The sequence below is a fragment of the Sphaeramia orbicularis genome, chromosome 16 (genome assembly GCF_902148855.1).
Source record: "Sphaeramia orbicularis chromosome 16, fSphaOr1.1, whole genome shotgun sequence".
NCBI lineage: Eukaryota > Metazoa > Chordata > Actinopteri > Kurtiformes > Apogonidae > Sphaeramia > Sphaeramia orbicularis.
Genome location: NC_043972.1, coordinates 23,565,445 through 23,585,435, shown reverse-complemented (window position 1 = coordinate 23,585,435; position 19,991 = coordinate 23,565,445). Strand labels below are relative to the sequence as shown.

Sequence of the window (19,991 nt, the reverse complement as noted above, 5' to 3'; positions counted from 1 at the left end):
AAAATCCCCTAGTTCGTCGTTTTCCTCGTGATAGTCATCCCTCTCTCATGCTGAAATAGCTGGTAAGAAGTGGCAGAAAGACGGCAGTGTGTTTGTGTTTTCATCCAGAAAAACGCATGGCAATGACAGTTCCGCTCCGACTGAGGAAAAAGTAAAGGTAGGATACAACTTCTTAACGCAAATTTAGTACTTCAACTCCAATTTAATGTAAAGAATAACCACTTTGAGGTTGTGAGATCCGGGTTTGCTGCTATTAAAATTAGTCACACTCTGCATAAAGGTCTTTTTCAGGGTTTAATAGCCTACTCAATCATGGCGCGCCGTGCGTAAAATCATTAGTTGCCATGGGCGCCGCGCACGGTTATCCCACGATGTAATCACAGCAATAAGGTGTTGATGAACGGATGTCCCTCTGCCGCATCTTTGAGCTTCCAGACGCCCTTAGGCTGGCTTTAGGAAAATAAAGTCATGGTTACAGGGGGGGTAAAAATACTCCGCTGCTCATACATCAGAGCGCTGCATGATATTTTTGGGATCTTCTCCCATTCGCGTCGGAGTGGTTGCTGGGTGTTTTGTCGTTGCCAGCTCTGGACTGTCGCGTATAACAACTCTGTGCAGCGGGAAGAGACGCCACAGAGCGTGCAGAAATTTCGACGTAAACATGTAAAAGGGAAAACCACAGAGTTCAGAAGGAGAATAAAAAAAAATAAATAAAGAAGACACCCAGGGGACTTTGGCACCGGAATGACGCCTTGACCTTGTCCCTGTGAAGACATGAAGGGGACCAAAGTGTCCACCCCCGTCGACTGGAAGACCACAGCGGGGACTGGTGCTGCTGCTGTGGGACCGACGGGGGATTTGGCTGGATTTGGATAAAAAGGCGCAAATGCGTAAAACTTTGATGAGAAAGTATCCTGAACTGTAACACCAGATTTTCTTTTTATATTTTATGAAACTCTTGGTAAACACCTTATATGGATTTATCTTGTTGAGTTTTTTTTTTTTTTTTTTTTTCTTGTTTTTGTTTTGATGCTTTGGAGAAATGTGGAGCGCCTTTATGAATGGGTCGGGGCTGCACAGTGGGGGCGGTACCGGAGGGGGTTATGTCCCGTCTCAGGGATGGGAGTTTGTGCCCTGCACCAGGATGGACAGGGCAGACAGAGGCAGGGGCAAAAGCCGTAACCCACTGAAAAGAATCTCCTCTCCGCCCACCGTCTTCAGTCATATCTGCGAGCACCAGTTCGGGGCTTCTGCTGGAGGACTAGAGCCTGGGGCAGGGACGCAGGCTGAAGTCCTCAGGGGCCAAATGTGGCCAAGTGTCGAACCGCAGCAGCAGCAGCAGCAAACACAGCACATTCGACTCAAAAAGAAATTTGAGGATTTGAAAAAGAGACACGTACAAGACAAGGAAGAATGGATGCGAGAGAAGGAATCATTGTTGAGAGAAGTGGCTAACATACAAGTAACTGGATTTATTTACTAGAACTGTGGTGAAAACGGTCCTGCAGTGCGTCTGTGGTAACCATTGTACATTATAGGTGCACTCAGGTGGTTTTACTGTGTCATAAATGCAGTGATATTTTTGTATTTTGACATGATTTCAAGGCTTTACTAAATGTTCCTCTGGACTTAAAAGCTTTAATTTAGGACAGTTATAGTTCATAAGGTCACTGGCAGCCACATTAACTGCACTCAGATGGATTACTGTAACATAATAACAGTGATATTTTTATATTTTGGTGTTATTTCCAGGGTTGGCTCATTTTCTTCTGGACTATAGATGTTTTTTTTTTGTAAACTATCATTATCTTTTGCGTTTTATGTTCATGCAATTGTTCCAAATCTGTGCATGACACATCATTGATAAGGTCGCTGCCTGTGTTTTCATGCAGGGTGGGGAGAATAGAAGGATTCTGCTGGACCTGAAGACAGTTTTGGAGGAGGTACAGGTGGAGGTGAAGAGAGAGGAGGAGAAGAGGAGTGAGCTGGAGCTACAGTACACCAGAGACAGATGTTCCTGGGAGCTGGAAAAGGCTGAGCTTAAACGCAGGATTGCACAGGTGGGATGCAAACACAAACCACTGGATGATGAGATGGAGATGTGTTCAAAAGCATCTGCAAACAAATGATTAGTATGTGTTTTACTTTGGGTTGCAAAAACAAACAATTTCATATTTTACTTCCAAAACACACTGGACCCTTCATAGAGAGTGTTTTCCTTAATTAATCTCTGTATCTCTTTTTCTGTGCGCTATGATAGTGTATTTTCTCATTTCTCGCCTTCATTTTGGTGTAAATTGGACTTGCCATGTTTGCCACCCACGAGGCAGGGTGATAAGTCACCTTGGCATTTATCCAGCTCCAGTCTCAGCTATGCACAAAAGATTTGCACTCACACACATGAATACTCAACTAGACTGTCAGCAACTTACTCTTAAGTAGGTGAAATATTACCATATCGTTACAATGGACATCTAGTGTTTGTTAAAATGGGCAGAAAATACTTCGAGTTCATTTTGCATACCGGTGCCATGCTGTGTCAGGCATCACACGGATCACTTTGAAGAGCCATGCATAGTTGTTCTTCAAAGCATTGTGGCTTTAGGGATTTAACATTTCTTCTAGTTATAACAAAAAATAGATTTGTTTTGCAGATCTAAAGCATTTACAGACCTGCTCAAACTTGTTCACTCTTTGTTGTTTGAGAAAATGAAAACCTTTTGGTTGTTTTCTGTGATGCAGGTTTTATTTATGGGATGACGAACTTTTGCTGATTATATATTTGTGATACTTTTTTTTTTTTTTTTTTTACCAATTATCTCTTAATCTGGCACTGCTTTCTTTTTAATCATCCTCTGAAGATACAATTTTTAAAAAGCCTGTTTAGATATGTTTATTAAAATTTCAAAATCCAGAATACACACAGGTATTCACACATAAAAAAAAGAAAAAAATCAAACAAAACCCACCCAAACTCCTTGCTGTCACCAGATCTATATGCATATATGATGTGGCACTGTAGATATAAATAAAATTATATACACACATACATCTTGACTTGTTAAGGGCCTTGTACATGCGTCATAGGATTGTCAAAAAAGATTAAGAAAGATTTCCACAATTTATGAAACTTGTGTTCAGATCCACATAGTGTTTATCAGATTTTTAAAAAAGCAACAGATTCTTTGAAGTGTTGAAACTCATAAATTCCATAATGTGGTGCTGGAAATTAAGAAGCTGGTGCAATGCTACTACAGAGCAGTTTACTGAGAAATGGGATGACACCCTTACACGGGACTGCAACGCAGTAACACACATTCACCAGATCATAGCCCACATACACAGTATTGGTTGATCTGTCGTTGTGTTATTCCACTGTGCAGTATGTAACAATATAGTACAGTGTTGCTTTAAGCTGTTCTTGTCCTCCTGCTGTTGTGCTTTCTCACAATGTAGTTGACAGAGAGTCTTTTAGAAACAGACATTTACTGTTCTGCTTTGTGTTTGCAAAGCCCAGTGAAGCAGCAAGAGACAGAGGCTTAATCTCCTGCAGGAGTCTTTACACACACATACTGCATAAACACACACACTAGTAACCGAGATGCTAACGCATATGAGGCACAGAAAACTGCCACTTCTGAGAACTTTGCGATTTTGTGGATAGAACAAAGGTTTTCTGTGCTTCAGACAATGTCTTTATGTATTTGTAAAGTGTTAATTGTAGTCTCCATGTGCTAGGTTAATGTTTAAACACTACAGCTATGGAATCCACTTGTTTTTTAATCATGTTCTTGACTTTATAAAGGGAAAAAACACACTGCGGACATGCAGAAACCCACATGCAGTTGTCTATATTGATTGCACAAACAGACCAGGGAAAATGTGACTTGGAGTTTAGCCATGCTAGGCGGGGTTAGCTCAAGTTGTAAAAGTTGTTTTGTCCTGATGCCACATCCTGCCACAGTTTATACTTTTGGAGACATGTTCACTACTACGTGTTAATCTGAAGTTGCTCATCACATTGAAAACACATCAAGTGAAGGACTCTTAAATCATGTTTTGCCCAGAATTAAATGAATCACTTACAGACTTTATATCTAGAAATTACATCTCATGTGTCACTTCGCTGTGTAGAGTAATTCTTTTACAGCTCTGTAATCACGTTTTGGTGTGCCTAGTGATTATATTTGTCATTTGGCTGCTGGTCTAAATGAGTCTGTCCAACTTAAAATATTGTTCCGTCTAATTAACAGTTCAAGGCCACGTGACGGTGAAAAAATAGACGAGAATGCATATAAATCAATACAGGGTCAGTAGAGCAAAGTGGGTGTAACGTCATTTCACTTGGAGGTTAAATGTGAACAATTTCAACATGGGTGAGAGACTCCACTGTCATTTTCCACATGTTGGTTTCAGTGAAGGAGAGAGAGCTCTTTTTAGCTCAGACAGAGCTGAAACAGCAAGTGTTTTAAAGGTAGAATGGAAGTGTTGATCATGGAGCAAAGTTGTGAGTCAAAGAAGTGTTGGATGCTTAAGGTTTTTACAGCTTGTGGGTTCACTGAGTTGGAATTAAAAAAAAAAAATATTTGTAGTTAGATACGGCTCTTTTGTGGTGAAAGATGTCTTTTATGCAAATTACGATGAGACTTAACATGCTGACGCTTCCATTCATGTTTTTTTTTATAGGATACTGTTTTCCAGTGGTGCATGTTTATTGCTTTGGGCCGCAGCTGTCTGACTGGTCCAGACACTCATACTGTGAAAAAGAAGCAGTAAAGGACTATATTATTTTGACTTCAGCTTAGTTTCTACTTTGCCCTGCAGTGAATGATTGTGGTTTGTAGCTTAGAATAGTTCAATTGATGCTATGCAATTTTTAATGCAGCAGAATGGGTTAAGATACCATTGAAGTAAGCATATAATAAGTACATAAGTCAATATATACATACATAACTTATTCCAAAGTATTCTTAGATGGCAAAATATATGACATATTACAACTGTAATTATGCATCAGAATTGCTGCTCATGACCAGTGGCTTGTTAGTGTTATTTATGATAGCACGCCCCTTGTCACAGTGGGCTATGAATGAATGAATGTAACTACTGTAGTGTTGTTTTCACATCCTTTTTGGGCACTTCCACCACCAAATACCAAGCACACATCCAAGGTCCCAGGCAGAGGTCTTAGGCCGGATATTTCCAGGCATATTTCTCCGCATGCCACTGATTTATGAAAGCTGCTGGCAGCTAGGAGACATCTCACTCTGCTTTAGCAGCCAACTCCCCCTCCTGCCTTTACCTCGTCTCCCCACCTCCCTCAGGAATGTGACATTGTACAAGTCTGTGTGCCCACTATTTATAGCGGGTCACCGTGGTGACACAGTTACCTTTATATACCCTGCACCATACTGTGACATACAGGGTGGCCCAAAGACAGAGCAGGTTGATCCTCTGCGCTCTGTGACTGCGGACTACAGTCTGTTGTATGTTTGCAGTCACAAGTGTGTAAAGCTGTTGACCTGGTTGCCGATGCATGTCACTAACTCTGTAATTTCCTGTAAGATTTTAAGAGGATATTTTGTCTATGCCGTCTCAATCAATGGATTTTTCCTCAGCTTTTTTTTTCCCTCAAATTCCTACCCTCTTGTTTGTGCACTTTCACTATTTGTTTACTTTTGGATGCTTAAATAGACTGTGGACAGCACCCATCATCCATCTGTAATTGTGGATAGCTTTGAGAAGTGCCACAAGCAGACAGAAAGGGTTGACTTGTTTTTTCTCCACCATAATTTTTTTGACCCCAGGCCACAAGCAGAAATAGCACCATGACTGGGGCTTGTAAGAAGGCTTTGGTCAATGTCTGTGACTGAACACTGAAATAACACACTCCGGCATGCTCATATGCATTCTGTCCCTGTTAAACACACACATACATATAAACATACACACACAAGCACACACCAAGGCACTTGCATGTATGCATATGCTCAGGCGTTGTCTTGGGTTTATTCCAAAACCAAGATTTTTCCCCTTTTTACCAACAACAAAAATTCACATATTTACCACAGATCCACGGACTAAAAATCCACACCCTTAAATACTTTTAAAGTAGGAAACCTTTTAAACTATAATGTGTAGTATTTCTGTATTAAAGCATCTAAAAATGACTTGGCCTGTGCTCTGTGTTTTGTGGATGTGTACTTACAGTGTACTAAATGATTTCAACAATGCTTGTAATTCAGAGAGTTATATGTGGTGTTAAATGTTAGGGATGCCATATTGCTTTACTATCATTAACATTAATGGTAGTTGTGGCCAATGAGTTTGAATAAAATTATGTAAATTCACACAAAACTTTAGTACATTTGCTCATCTAAGTCACATCAGATTGCAGCTGCAGGAATTTCAGGCTGTATGTACACAAAAAAATAATCTCAATAGAATTAAACTCTTCGATATTATCAAGCTGTTTCTTGCTTTCTGGTGATTATGAGTCTGTTTTAGAAGCATGATGTTGTCAGAGATTTGCACCACAAGCAGTTATAGAAAATGAATGACTAAATCTCAGTACATTTTATTTGTGTGGTCTGTTGGTGCCTTAAGTGTTCTAATTAAGGCTGGACTGATTGTGAAATCATTGGCCATATACCAGTGTTTTCTTTCCCTTTTTTTTTTTTTTTAATTTCCTTTTACTTCTCTTTTTCTTTTGGGGAAATAAAGGAATGTTCATAATAATTCTAACTGAGCTGTTTTAAATCCAAAACACATTTATGAAACAACTTTTGCTAAAACATAACCATATAATGACCAACACTGGCCTCTTCCTTTAGTGATTGTTGTCTTATTTGCCACCTTATTGGTTCTGATCCCACTGATACTGATACTGATAAGTCACTCATGATGAGAAACCGCATGACTCTACTGTACAGTGCCCTGGAAAACAGGTACACCAGACTACTGTTGGACTGTGCATGTGCATCCTTTACAGACATATTTTGCTGTTCTTGAATGTGCCATATCCTTGGCTGTATCCTGTGTCAGTGAGGGATCAGAGAAAAGAGACTTGACCTCTGAACCAATGAACCCAATGTGTGAGTTCTAACAGGATATTTTCATCTCTCAATCCTCAATCCTTTCCCTGTTCCCTCCCCTGAACCCACTCACACTTGTCCCTACGGTGCATTATTCCCCCACTTCCTCCACCTTCTCTTCCTGCCACTCCTGCATTCTCTTAATTCCACTTTTAACAATTTCTCTTGGCTCCAATTCTCTTTTTCTGCAACTGCAACCTGAACTCGTATCAACCGCTGACTGTTTTCCTCACTGTCTCTCCCACTCTTTTGCCTCCCCATCTCCCCACTCTCTTTTTCTCTCTCCTTGCCTCTACTCCCTGTCTGTTTCCTCCTCGTCAGTTGGAATCTAGAGAGGACGGTGGGTTGGTCAGCGGAGGGGTCCAGGCAGCAGCAGGTCCGGCCACTGCGGCGTCACGGAGCGCTCAAAACCAGCAAGGCGAGACGTCAACGTTCCGCCGCGAGAGGGAAGAGCAGAGGAGGCTTCTGGCGGACACGCACTCGGCGGCCATGGACCTGCGCTGTCGCCTGGAACATAATGAGAGGGATTGGTTAAGAGAGAAAGCGGAGCTGCTGGAGCGGTTCGATGTGGAGAGGAGTGAATGGGAAAGCCAGCTGAAGGATATGCAGAGAAAAATAGAAGAGGTGAGGTGATCTCATTGGATATTTGTCAGGTTCTGATGATTAATTGTGTGGAGTAAAGGTCAATGTCAGGATCTGGTTTAGATGAGAGTTAAGGTTAACCCATAAAGACCCAAACATTCACTGTCGACCAAAACCATCTACTGTGAATGTTTAATACCTGTTGATCCACTAATCTTATCAATACATGTAAATAATTGCACGTTTTTTTTCTTTTCCACCTACTTAATGCTATTATTTTAACCCATAACGACCCAGTCATGCACCGGCAACCAAAATTATTCACAGATATAAAATGTTTAATGCCTGCTGATCCACTAATCTTATCAATATATGTAAATAATTAGTGTAAAATACAATTTGTCATCTTTTCATGGTCATCAGATATAACCCATGTGGACGTTCAGAGGCTCCATAGTGAATGTGGAAACACTGTCATCTTCTACAACATTGATTCCCCAGTAAAACTATAGAGTTTGATAAATGACAGTGGATGGAAACACTTGGTTTATGTTCAGTTATTAATATATCTTCAGTTTTCTCTGTTTTTGATATAATAACAGTCAAGTTTACTCTAAGCTTTTATGATCAGTAAATGAAATGGAGGAAAATACTCGATTACACATAAAAAGCAACATAATACAGAAGATAATATTATAATAAATGGTGATAAATGACCTAAGAAAGGTTAAATAGAGAGAAGAATTCCCTTGGGAACTGCCACAAAAGTAGTACTGGGCCTTTATGGGTTAAGGTCCTATCGATAAAATAAAGTCTACATTTCCAGTACTTTGCATATATAGTTTATAATTCTCAGGGGGTTTCCACAGCGCTTAAAATATGACCTCTTAAACACAGAGCTGCCTTCAGTGTGTAACGTTTCCCTCCTACACATCCTGCTCGCCATGAACACTGTCAAAACAACATCAGTGATCAGTGCAGCTGCAGATTATATGGATAGGAAGGAGTGGAAGGAGCAGGAAGAGGTTTCTGTTATTTATGTGAGCTCAAAGACAAAGCAGATGAGACTGTCTATAACCTGGAATGGCTCAGACTTTGAACTTGGCGAGCAGGAGAAACAGAACTTTGCGCAAATGACCAGCTGAAATGACATGAATCTACTCCTCCTCCTTCTGTTCCTGGCAATAAGATGGAATTTTCAGTGAATGAAAACAGAAAAAGTGATTCATTCATAATCAATTTCAGTTTGTAGATTTTATGATGGTAACAATGCAAGCATATGGTGTTTTGGATATCGTCTATGTGTGAAAGTGTACATGCATTTCTGAATGATTCAACCTCATTAGAAAGCTTTTGATCTGCCTGTGTTTATAGAGATTAAAACTAAATAAATACATCATAGTTTTTAGTAAAACATCTGTAAATGCAGGAATCAGGAATAAAGGAGTGTTTAACCTTTTACCCACATGGTGAAAGATATAATAAATCAGTAAGAAGAATAAGAGAAGGTGGGAAATAATCCAGATGAGACAGAAGGACAGAAGTAGAGATAGAGACATGAGTGATGAATCCCAAGTCTTTCCCTGGAAAAAAAACCTGACATGTCCAGAGAAGCAGATTAATGTTTAAATGAGAGAAGCCATACATAAGGAGTTGGACAGAGTGCTAAAACACTGGAACAATTTGCTATGAAAAGAACATGTGGCTCTCATTTGCCCCTCTGAGACCAGAAAATGAGAGAAGAAAACAGCAGAGGGACGGGAGCCCAGAAAACATGAAATAGCCACTATTTTTGGACTCCAAGGGAGGATAGCAGAGGTTATCCAAATTTATTTGAACAAATTCTTTGAATGTTTGTTAAGTATGTTTAAAAGTTTCATTACTATCCTCCCCTGGCTGATTTGGATAAGAGTTTGTGATTTTACTATGTTGATACATTTTATGGTCTCTTAGAGTTTGACGAATATTTCATGCAGTACAAGTAGAGATGGTGCTTAAAGTATTGACCTAATGCAGGGGTCTCAAACATGCGGCCCGGGGGCCAAATGTGGCTCACCAAAGGTTCCAATCTGGCCTGTGGGATAAATTTGCAAAGTGTAAAAGTTCCACAGTCAAGGCTGTCGAACTCATTTTAGCTCATCTTCCACATACAGACCAATATCATCTCAAGTAAAATAACAGCATAATAACCTACAAAAAATAACGACTCCTTATTTTGTTCTTGGTTGATGTGAAAAAAATATTACACTATGCCTATAAATAATGACAACTTCAAATTTTTGTCTTTGTTTTAGTGCAAAAAAATAACATTAAATTATGAAAATATTTACATTTACAAACTATCCTGTAACAATAAAATGTGAATAACCTGAACAAATATGAATAACCTGAAATGTCTAAGGAAAATTAAACACAATTTTAACTATGTTCTGTGTTTACTGTCTTTGTAGATCCAATCCATAATGCACATGTAGAAATGATAAGTTGAGGCATAATATTGTTAAAATTGCACATATTTTTCTTAAGAAATTTCCGTTTTTTCAGGTTATTCACATCTTTTTTGTTTGGATAGTTTATAAAAGTAAGTATTTTCATAATTTAATGGAGTCTTTTTGCACTAAAACAAAGACAAAAATTTGGAGTTGTCATTATTTATATGTTATTATGCTATTATTTTAGTGGTCCAGCCCACTTGAGAACAAATCGGGCTGAATGTGGCCCCTGAAAGAAAATGAGTTTGAGAGCCCTGACCTAATGTAACCTATTTGAAGAAGTGGGTAGAACATCATGCGTATCTTGTCTGATGAATGTGGGTACATTTAATAAAATAAATATGTCTTATTATTCATATTTGGTTCAATGTGCTTGTTTGTGTAAACTGTAAAAGGGCAGTGCTTGTGATACTTAGCACAAGTTTATGTTCAACAAGTAAATAAATTCTAATCTCTATTCGTCTTCTTGTTTCTAGCTGTACTGTGAAGTGAGAGCGAAGCGTGAAGGAACTGGACTGGACAGTGGGAGGCACTACGACGACAAGGCTGCACATCGGCTCAGCATCCGTTCAACCAGCACAGGCTCCAGCATACTTAGCGACAACTACCGCTCTGAGCCACTTAGCAGCAGCAGTCAGTCAGAGCCGGGCAGACACCCAGCATTTCCTGTTTTCGGTCTCAACAGAGTAATCAGTGGCGGCGGCGGTGATGGTCACCACTCCACCTGTTTCCAAGCAGAAAGCTCGTCTGAGTTTAACGTTGGTGGTCACTTTACCCACAGTGACCACACACAACCTGTTCTGGTGGATGGATTGAGATCTAGAGGCACTTGGCAGCAGGATTCAGCCACTGATATCAGGGAAGCTGTTGATACACTGGAGCTGGATGGTATTGTGCACGGAGCTCCTGGATGTGGATCACCCACTAAAAATGCTTCCAAAGGGAATGAAAGTGTCCATGAGGAACCTCCAGAACGTCCTCTTTGGTCTGAGCTGAATTATGGCAGTGACAAAAAGAAGAACACCACTGCTCTCAATGCTGTAAGTAATTTAATCTGTTTACCCCAAACACTGAAAGAACTGTCCTACAAATACATTAGTACAGAAAAAATTATTAGACCATCAAAAACAGTGGTTATGCAATCAAGTACTAACTCCTGTGTGTATCATGTGACTAAAACAGACAGAAAAGAAAACATGGAATGGCTAAAAGCACTGTTTTTGTCAGTACAATGCCATAGATATTAATGTAAGAACTGAAGTGATTTTGGTTATTATCAAGAAAACATGGAAAATGGATAGATATCAGCTCTGAAATTAAACTATTATGAGCTATTTTTGTTGTTATCATTATATTTGTCCGAACAAATGTACCTTTAGTTGTACCAGGCATTAAAATGAACAAGAAATTGAAGAAAACAAGGGTGGTCTAATAATTTTTTCTGCAACTGCGTTTGTCAGCTCTTTCCATTTTTGTGCTGCTGTCACAAAGTTGTTGAGATCTTCCATGAGTTTCATTTCCAATCTTCATAATCCGGCCCACCATCGTCTCAAAGTTATGGTTTACTCTACGCAGGAATTTAGCAGCATACTCTACCTAACTAATCTCCTTGTCTGTGCTCTATCTCCTACTTTTTATCCATCTCAGGCTCTGAAGGAGATCGCCCGTGTAAGCGAGGAGCTTTGTAGCTACCAGGATGAGATCCGAAAGAAGAGCGGGGATAAGAGGTAAATAAATCCTCATCGCTAACTTCCAGACGCCAACATGAAAATATGATTACTGCTATTCTTGACATGCCTCAATGTGCTTATTGTATGTGCACAATTACAGTAATTTCATGTTAATGTCAACATATAAGTCAGTGACAAATAATTTAGTATATTCAAGCAATAGCATGCTTCTATTGTACATTATTCATGACAGCTGCACATGAAACAGATTTAGTTTAAGGTGATCAATTATTAATAAAGGATTGCATGCATTTTTCTGTTTAATTCTGTTCAGAAATCAGCCTGAGTCTCTGCACCAGTCTGAGGACAGAGAGATGCTGCCGGGCCACGTTAACACCAGACTGGAACTTGATGAAGCACCCTGCGATCTCGGTCAGATTTATGACGAACTGCGAGCCTTGGAGAGAGACAACTGGATCACCCTCTCACCAGACAACACCTGGCTGGCAAAGAGAGGTTCACTTAAGTCTTTGGGAGCAAGTACCCCTGATCCTGACGGCCACAAAGATGCACAGACTTGCCCGGGAATGCTTTCTGAGATGGAAACAGCTCCACCCATCCCCCCTCGTACCTCCTCCTGGAATCTTAGCAGCCCTACCCATCCAGACACAGAACTCTACATCCCAGAATCCCCCTTGGCAACTATGAGAAAGTGCCATAGCCCCTGTGTTCTTGTCGACAGAAAATGCAGCAGCCCATCCATTGTCCGGAAGTTTGAGGCTATGTTGCAAGAAAATGAAGGAAAAGTGTTAATAGACGGTGTGGTGACATCATGCTCTGTACCTTCTAACTCTAACTGTAATGTTGGATGTTGCCATAATCGCTGGTCCTGTGATGCAAGCAAGTTCACCAATAACAAGTTATCTACATATGGGACTGTCCAGAAAAGCTTCTCAGAAGTTAATATATTGACTGCTGGGAAAGAGTTGGGCTCAGATTACAACTCTGGTGTTGCTAATTTTAAAAGCTCAGAGATACATCACATGCCTCCAATTGTCAAAGAAATGCCTGTAGATTTGCTCTTATCCTCACTGGAAATAAAGCCTGCCAGCCCAAACCTCCAGGGCTCAAGAAGAAACATAATGCTGGAGCAAAAAACAGCAGAGTTCAACCGATGTTTATTTCAGGCAGAGATGGGCCGTGGGGTAGAAGAACCGCACAGTTTTACATTAACAGATGCCTCTTCTGTGGGTTTAGTGCATTCAGCAACTTTTCCATCAGGTGAGGTTTTACCCCCCATGGAGGCTCAGTATCAACAACATTGTACGGATGTCACCACTGGCGTCCTGGGTGTGGATCCTGAAGTCCCTTTGTCTCTCTTCGCCTCAGATTCCACAAATCAGAAGTCTGAGGTCCAAGCAGGGCGAACCAGATGTGGCCCCAAAAGTCCAGAAATCAGAATGAAGCAAGAAAATCCCTCTGATGTTTCGTCTGAAGAGTCACATGCTGCGTTCTGGGAGGCTACCACAATAACCTCTCAGAACCCTACACACCATTCTGAGGTCAGGCACAAAGTGCAAGTTGCAAACAGTCCTTCCAGGAAAACACAAAACAGAGCAGCCACAGAAGTTCACTTGTCAGAGCATGACTTGCCTGTAAATACCCAGCCGGCTCAGATTGTGGAGGTTTCCAGCTCTAAGAATGAAAACACCCATGAAGCTCAACCTCAGCCAGGCAGGCCGGGTGTCTCGCTCCAACAGCCCTGTGCAGAGAACAAACAAAGACAGATGACACAGCCGGGACACCAAGTGCAGCCAAAACACGTGTCTCCTCCATCTCAGTCTGAAATCACAAGACCTGGACCCAGAGTGATGAACGACCATCCCTGGAAGCCCCTTACGCTGGCTGCATACCCAAAGCCTGAGGGATCCAGGTCCAACTACGGGGCAGTGGAGAGGATTTTGAAGAATTACGAGACTGCAGCCCGGGCTCAACAGAACAGGAATCAACAGAAAGAGACGTCTTCAAGTCCAAACCTGAGCATCACGCAGGAGAACGTCAAACACCTGGACATGCTGGACATGGACACATTACCTTTTACCATGCGACACACATCGACGTCACACACCTCACAGACACACACATTGCATATGCAGCCCAGCAGCCACAGTGCCACGGAGGGGAAAGAGATCCAACTTACAGTGCAGGTGGGTCGAGTTGTCTGTGTTCACAAATTGACTGATAAACACTTTTTCACTCAGCAGGTGTGTCTTTTACTGTTCTTCCACAGATGTTAACATTTAGAGGCATTCTACTGGAATAAAAAAAAAACAGTGTATGCTTTGTTTGACTAAAATGCAGATAAGTCAACCTTTATTTTCAAGGCCAATTACAGGAACTGGAGAACTTTGCACATTTCGTTCTGTCCCATTCCATTCTGAAAGACTAAGAAATTGCCCTTGACTGAGGACAGCTCCGGTGGGAATGTTGTTTATTTCTGGTATGTGCTAAGAGACAGAAGCAGGCCAAAGCCTCCATTATAATCTGGGCATCTGGGCCATTCCATTGCTTAAAGGCTGCTAACAAAAGTAACGAGTGGTGTGGCATATAAAATTAACTTGGCAGGAGGTCTATCGCCCTCGCCATTATCCCCCCCTACACCAAAATTAGTCTTTCATGTCTCAGTTCTTCCACAGGACCGCACAGTGGATGTGTTTTTCTGGCCTTTGTGTTGTAATTACAGAAGTATCTGCAAGAAGCCAGCTGACTAAATGCCCTTGGCAGTCCAAGAAAATGAGAAAGCCTTAGTGATTATGCTGCTTTAAAGTCATGCAAAAGCTAAAGAAATTGTGGAGCCGATTAGAAAGCCTATTTTATTTGATCTCATGAAAAGAATGTAATTGGACAGACTTTAGTTTAACCTCAAGCGAAGTGCACTGTCCAAAACAAAATTTGAATGGTCTCAAAGTGCTGGATGTCACTGCATGACTAAGATATTTCCACTCTGATGCTTTTTTTCTTGACCAAGGGCACAGGTACCTACTAATGTCCCCTGTAGCTTTCAGCGGAGAGTGCAGACTTTATCCAAGTGTTGGTGTTTGAAATATGCCTATTGTTTTCCCCAGGGTCAAGAAGACTACAGATGGAACACGTGACAAAATGTAAAGTATCTGAGTGGCTGAATTTGACAGTTGATGGAATGGTGTGATAATCCTAAATGGTAATTCATTTGTTTCTCCACAGGAAAGCAAAGAGTCTTCCGTCTCCTCTTCCTCCGTCCACAAGAACTTCTCGAGGCCAGCCCGCCCGGCTAATCGGCGCCTCCCCTCCCGATGGGCCAGCCGCTCCTCTGCTTCCTCCAGCTCCTCATCTTCATCTCCCACCCCTCCATCCTTCGCCCTCCAGAAACACGCCTCCTCCTCCTTTACCTACTCACATGCCTTTCACATCGAGACTGTCATCATTTGATCTTCGCCACCCAGAAGCCTTCAGTGATAACCTATGAACTGTGAACTTGTTTTTCATTCATGTTGTACATACCAAAACGCAGACTGCATCTCCACTTGTATTGAGTCAAAGTGCTTTAGTGTGAGTTCACTTAACATTAGAATGTATGTGGCGTCCAGTGGAGCTGACCAAGACAAGAAAGTAATCTGAAACAGCTTTAGTTGCAGTATGCAGCAGTGTGATCCCATTAACCGACCAGGACAACCTGGACAATGAATGCACCACTTTTCAAGGAACAGTCATATCCAGTGCACCTCAAGTTCATGCCAACCATCTAAATGGATTTTCTATGCTCAGGTCTGGATTCTACCCTTGACTAGTGTAGCCTTGCAGATGAATCTACAAAAGACTTCCCTCTGTTCCGTATACTGTATTTACACCTAAAAGTGATGCTAGCTCAGATTAAAATTCATATTCAGCCAAATAAAATCCATCATGATGTATTTATGATGTACTGTATTGTGTATTATGTGTGCAGGATCAGACTTTGTGTTCTCAATGCACAAAGTATTTTGTTGCATACATAATACACACGATCATTTTGGATTTAGAGACACTTGCAACTCAGAAAACATCTTTCCTAAGCATCACTTCCTCAGCATGCTGAATAAAACAGTGTTGTTTTTGCCTTCTGAACATTACTCACACTACATACCTAAGCTGTACCTTGCCTGTGACTAAATCATTCTGCTTTACACTCATGAATGGCTTTACATTTTCATCATTTACTTGATATCAGCAAGTAGTTACAGATTTGAGTTCCTTTTTTTTTTTTTTTAAATAACTTTGTACCAAAGGCTGGTTTCTTTATATGCATTTTTTTGATTTGAAAATTAATTGCATTGTCTGTAATGGCATTCATTTTTGCTGTCCACACATTGCTAATGTTTTCTAATCAAAATGTATGTTCTCTTCTCATTTTTGTGCATAAGAATAAGAATGATGCTTATGAAAAAATAATGTAAAAAAAAAAAAAAAAGAAAAGCCTTTTTTCTACTTTTACTAATTCTGAGTGGTCACATATCAGGACATTACTGAGTAGTGCAGTTTTTTGGGTCAAAGTGGTGAATTACATGATGAAGGTGATGCCTTTGCTGTTCTTTTTTGTGTAATAAATATAAGGATTTAATATTTCTCTTCTCTTTTCACATTTCATACACTTGTATTGGTTTGTGTCATATGGTGTTTCGACTTCAAATGGTTCATATTCTTGGGATCTTAAACCTGTGGGATTGGGCCCTCTTTAACTAGTATATTAATGTTTAGCTAAAGTTGTCTGATTACTAAGTTCACAAAGTACTCAGTCAACTACACCCTTGTGGCTGTTGCTGTGCCAAAAAGCCTTTTCAGTCCTCAAGTAGGAGAAGTTCTGAACATTAATCAAACTTTGCACGTAGATGCTTTTTTTTTTGTCTGCATCAGGATGAGTCCTTGCCGATAATTACTACTTCACCTACTCAGCTGAAATCACAAAAAATGAAGGACCAGAACCAAACGCCTGTCTGGCTCTCTTAATCTTGGCCTGACATCCTGGTGACACTGTGATCTCCTCCTCTGAATGATGACTGCAGAACTACGTGACCATGGGACGCTCCATCACTATGAATGTTTATCTGTGTTTTTGAGATGTTGGGTTTTGTATGAGCACTTAATGTTCACATACAAAGCTGGAATAGTTTACACATTCCATAAAAATTTCACACATTCCTTTCCAGATGTTTGTGATTTTGTTATGATGTGATTAGCTAGGGGCTCGCAGTTTTATGTCTTATGTTTCTGTTCTTGTAAAACATGATAGTTATTTCAGAATTCGATCAAGCTCTTTTTTTTTGTGTCTTCATACACACGCATTTCCATTCACTTACACAACACTTACACATACACACCCCCTGCCCTGAGTGGGATGGACACCTGACCCCTCACCCTGAAACCTTGCACCCCTGGCTGACTGAAATAACAGGTGCGACAATGTTATGGTGCCGGAAATCCTACCCTGGTGATGATATAAATATAAATATTATCATCCTCTGCTGATGCCCAGCCTTGCACCGTGTTGGCTGTCTCACCCTGTTTTCCTGTTTCAGGGCTGGACAGGAGTGTAGATTCCCAGTACTGGCCTGTGCTCAAGTCTAGAGAATTCCAGATGCGGAAACCATTATATAAGCAGTAGTAGCTGTTTAATTCCAAGGCTTAAAATATAATCACACTGGAAAGAATTTGTGGAACTGTTTCATCATACCAGCACTAAGGCCGACAACAACTACTTATTAAACAATTATGTAAAGATGGAGAACATACACATTTCTTTAAAATATTTAGCTTTTTTTTTTTTTTTTTTTTTGGGGGGGGGGGGTCACATCCAATTACAACACAAAGATGAATCCACCTTTGGAAAAGTAATTGTTTAATTAGGACTGCTGTCATAATGCCACATGCAATTAAGAAAGTTGTAAATGTAAAACCTCTTTGTACTGTAATACTGTATATATTACAATACAGTTAGCACCACCAAAGTGATTTTTCCCACATCTTTTGGTATTTTTTAACAGTAGCCTACATAATGGGCAACTTCTCAAATTTAAGAATTAGTTTGATATCTACAGGTAATTTATTTTGGCTTATGCACTGATCAGCCATAACATTTTGCCACTGACAGAAGAAGTGTTAATTATATTGATTTTTTGTAACAATTTTTTTTTTTTTTAATTTCTCATTTTTATCAGCACAATACAATCTCCTCAGGCTGAGGAGCAGGAAAAGAAACAAAAGAACAAAAAACAAACAAACAAATGAAAAGAACAGCCTGTGTTGGTGTCAGAATATTTTAGCCCTGTCATGCATAGTGGTCACTACAGTGGACAGTTATTCTACAGCTGTTCTCTTTTATATTCATGGGTTTTGTTGTTTTATTTGCATATCAGACAACTTTGCTGTTCTTGATAAACCTGATCTGCAGTAACATGTTTGAGAGTAAATCAATTGCTATTTGTTATTAGACTGTAATTAACAGTTTTCTTAAACAAAAAGTTTTTTTTTTCCACATTATCTCCATGAAGTGAGTAATAAATAGTATTAAAGTATGCTAAAATGTGAGAAAACATCAGATTAGCTGCATTAAAATAATATTTCATAGTTTTCACACACATAGTTTTATCACTTTCTGATACTGCATTTTGAATACATGTTTCTTTTCTTCAAAAGTTAAATGCATGGTGTCCAGCTGAGTAGACATTTTTTGTAACTCCATAAAAAACAGGTTCATAAAAAATTTCAATCACAGTGTTTTTTTCATGCCTAAAGAGGAATAAAAAACACTCAGGAAAAAAGTCTTGACAAAGGACCTCATAATTCATGCATCAAAGGGTTAAGGTCCCTTAAAATTACAGTGGTACCTTTCACTGGGTTGGAAATATTAGGCAGGGAGTGAATATTTAGTCCTTGAAGCTGATGTGTTAGAAGCAACAAAATGAGCAACACAAAGAACTGAGTGACTTTATTATATAGGATCCATATTGTAACAGTGATGACTGGATCAGAACATGTCCACATCTGCAGGTCTTGTTGGCTATTCCTACTCTGTAATGGTTAGTACCGACCAAAAATGGACAAAAGAAGGACATTCCAATCTCAGGGCAATTGATCATCTGTGGGAGGTGACTTAAGCTCTACTTCCAGGACTTCAGGGATCTGCTGCTAACATCTTGGTCCAGATACCACATCACACCTTCAGAGGTCTGGTGGAGTCTAAGCCTCGGGTCAGAGCTGTTTTTGTGGAAAAAGTGGAACCTAGACAATATTAGACAGGTGTAATAATGTTTGGCTCCCATAGATGCTTGATTTTAGATCTGATTATTACTCTTTAGATACTTTTGGTTGGTACTAACCACTTTAAACGGAATGAACAACAGGATCTGGAAATGCTCTGACCATTACAATTTATTCCTTGTCTAAGTGCTGTGGTATGTGGTACAGGGGGGGCTCAGCTATGGAACAGTGCTATTCAAATCACATCTCAGTCTACTTCACTTTTAAGTATACGCTTAGAACATATCTGATGAAACAAATTAAAATATTCCTCAGACATACACACATTAACACATACTCTTCTTCTTTTATTCTTTGTTTACATTTTTGTTGTTATTATTTAATTTTTATTGTCTTTGTTTTTGCTAATGTTGTAATGAGGTGAGATTAATTTTATAAGATCCATGGGGTTTTCTGATCTCACCTGTTTAAAATAAATATTTAAAATAAAATAAAATAAAATAATTAAATAAAATAAGTTGCTGAGATCCCTATTCTTGATTATTTTGCTGCTTCCAACACATCAATTTCAAGGGTTAAATCACAGGTGTCAAACATGTGGCCCGGGGGCCAAAACTGGCCTGCCGAAGGGTCCAATCTGGCCCGTGGGATGAATGTGTGAAATGCAAAAATTATACTGAATATATGAACAATCAAGGATGTAAAGAATCATTTTAGGTCAATTCAACCTAAATTGGGTCAGACCATTAAAATACTATCATAATAACCTATAAATAATGAAAAACACATTTTTTCCTCTTTGTTTTAGTGTAAAAAAAAACAAAAAGTCAAATACCCAAAAAAGTTTGTATTTAGACTAGCCCTTTTACAAAAAATGTGAA

The 19,991-nt window shown here is 39.8% G+C and overlaps 1 protein-coding gene across 2 annotated transcripts; it reads left to right on the top strand.

Moving 5' to 3' along the window:
* The first annotated feature begins 170 nt into the window (after positions 1–170).
* mtcl3a (MTCL family member 3a) lies at positions 171–16,478 on the top strand. Of its 2 annotated transcripts, XM_030157186.1 has the most exons (8): positions 171–1,462; positions 1,893–2,060; positions 7,416–7,718; positions 10,645–11,208; positions 11,816–11,895; positions 12,173–14,045; positions 14,964–14,999; positions 15,082–15,220. In XM_030157186.1, the coding sequence occupies exons 1-7, from the start codon at positions 1,043–1,045 to the stop codon at positions 14,991–14,993; spliced, it is 3,438 nt and encodes a 1,145-aa protein (XP_030013046.1). In that variant the 5' UTR covers positions 171–1,042; the 3' UTR covers positions 14,994–14,999; positions 15,082–15,220. The 2 variants fall into 2 exon arrangements, with proteins under 2 accessions (XP_030013046.1, XP_030013045.1); XM_030157185.1 differs by lacking the exon at positions 14,964–14,999 and having other exon boundaries at positions 15,082–16,478.
* Positions 16,479–19,991: the final 3,513 nt, after the last annotated feature.

What these genes read in the sequence shown, in the direction of transcription:
- mtcl3a (XM_030157185.1), top strand. Translation starts at nt 1,043, where the DNA reads ATGTGGAGCGCCTTTATGAATGGGTCGGGGCTGCACAGTGGGGGCGGT. An exon ending in AAGAAGAGCGGGGATAAGAG is followed by an intron (nt 11,896 to 12,172) that starts GTAAATAAATCC and finishes AATTCTGTTCAG; the next exon opens with AAATCAGCCTGAGTCTCTGC. An exon ending in AGATCCAACTTACAGTGCAG is followed by an intron (nt 14,046 to 15,081) that starts GTGGGTCGAGTT and finishes GTTTCTCCACAG; the next exon opens with GAAAGCAAAGAGTCTTCCGT.